We start from the raw sequence: 1,687 nt of genomic DNA on the forward strand, positions 1-1,687 counted from the left end.
CAGGGAGCCGGCCGCGGCTGCCGCCAGCTGGGCCCCGACCAGGCTGCCGGGCTTGGTGGGGTCGAGCGCCACGCCGTGGGGCAGGAACTGGGGCGGGTAGCCGGCGTAGGCCCCGGCCAGGCTGCCAGGGTAGGTCATGCCCGCGGGAGGCAGCGGGAACACTGTCTGGCCGGGCTTGTAGGGAGACACCGGAGCCACCAGCCCAGAGCCCAGCACCGAGGACGAGGTGGGCGCACTGGGGCCCGAACCGGAGCTGGAGCCGGAGGAGCTACCACAATCCGAGCCTAGAGTTTTGCCCCCGGGCCCCCCATCTGGGTGCTGGTTCACGTCCACGTTAATTCCGCCACCGCAGCTAATCCGGCCGTGCGCCAGCCCCGTGGGTCCCCCTTCGGCCGAGGCGCCCCCGGCGCCCTTGCTGCCGCCGCCACCGCCCGCGTCTGGGTCTTTCTTGTCATCCTTGCCCTCGGGGCCGCCCCCGGCCGAGGGCAGCATGCCTCCTGGAGAACAGGCCGAGGCGCTAGAGCTGGGGCTGCCTGTCCTGGGCGTGAATGGCTGGCAGGTGGCGCTCGGTACCCGGAATCCCGACTTCTCGGCCGAAACACCCCCGCCGCCGCCCCCGCCGCCTCCACCTCCACCGCCGCCTCCCGGCTCCTTCTTATCCGAGCCAGGTTTGGAGTACGGCTTGAAACTCGACTTGTCCTCCACGCCGATGTCGCTCAGCTTCAGGGGGCCCGACTTGGCGTCCTTGTCGCCCCCAGCGCCGCCGCCAGCACCACCCGCGCCGCCCCCGTTGTTGGCGACCGAGGAGAGTTTGGAAGAGGGCGAGGGGTCGGGCTTCCCTATCTGCGAGCATGTCTGCGCCAGCAGCGCCAGTGGGCTCTTCTTGGCATCGAGCTGTGGAGTCAGAGGAGGGAGGGGGGGTCACACAGAGGGAAAAAAGGGGGGAGGGGAAAGAAATCCTTTAGCATCCTGGCTTCCGGGGTTCTACCTTCCCTCCGCGACACCCCAGAAGCGCATCTCCACCGTGGGGCGCAATCTTTAGGCGGCACCCCCTCTGTACCGCACCTCACCCCTTAAAGATTTTCGTCCTTGGCAAAGAGGAATAAGAACCCCACTCGGCACTTCTTCCGGTCTTTCCTAATGTTCTCTTATCTCTAACTGGATTTGAGAAGAGAAAGAAAGAAAAGAAAGAGAAGGAAGGAAGGAAAGAAAGAAGGAGGGGAAAGAAAAGAAGGAAAAGGAAGGTATAGGAAGGAAGAAAAGGAAGGAAAGAGAAAAAGAAAAAAAGAAGAAAGAAAAGAACCTATTTTGGTTTTCAGATCCTACAAGTAGAACTGTACCCCCTCCCCCGAAAACACCCCTTAATTCTTCAGAGTAGGGCTTGGGCGGTTGGCGCTTTGGAGGCTCTGTACACGCTGGGGCTTCAGAGGAGGCAGAGGAGCGCGACTTTGGGGCCGCGTTACAGGCTCCGGTCCGCCTGCGGGACCAAATGGGGGAGGGCTTGGGTTGGGTAGGGGGCTTTAATACTAAAATGAGAAACTACTTTGGGCCGCCTTGCTCCCTCGCATTTGCACTCTGTTCCACCTCCTTCGTTCCCCCTTTCCACCCTAGTTTTGAGATGCGGAAGCACTATTATTCTTTACCCCCATCCCGGAGCTGAATCACTCCGATCTCCTCCCCGCCCCCC

At 62.2% G+C, this 1,687-nt stretch overlaps 1 protein-coding gene across 1 annotated transcript; it reads right to left on the reverse strand.

The window, feature by feature from the left end:
* Positions 1-3: 3 nt before the first annotated feature.
* Positions 4-903, reverse strand: LOC106002169 (zinc finger protein 503; the record flags this gene model as incomplete). The annotated part of the gene is made up of 1 exon (XM_013037088.1): positions 4-903. A coding segment is annotated over one exon (900 nt), but the record flags the coding sequence as incomplete, so codon positions are not given.
* Between the last annotated feature and the right edge of the window lie 784 nt (positions 904-1,687).

Source organism: Dipodomys ordii, unplaced genomic scaffold, assembly GCF_000151885.1.
Source record: "Dipodomys ordii isolate 6190 unplaced genomic scaffold, Dord_2.0 Scaffold3972, whole genome shotgun sequence".
NCBI classification, from domain to species: Eukaryota; Metazoa; Chordata; class Mammalia; order Rodentia; family Heteromyidae; genus Dipodomys; species Dipodomys ordii.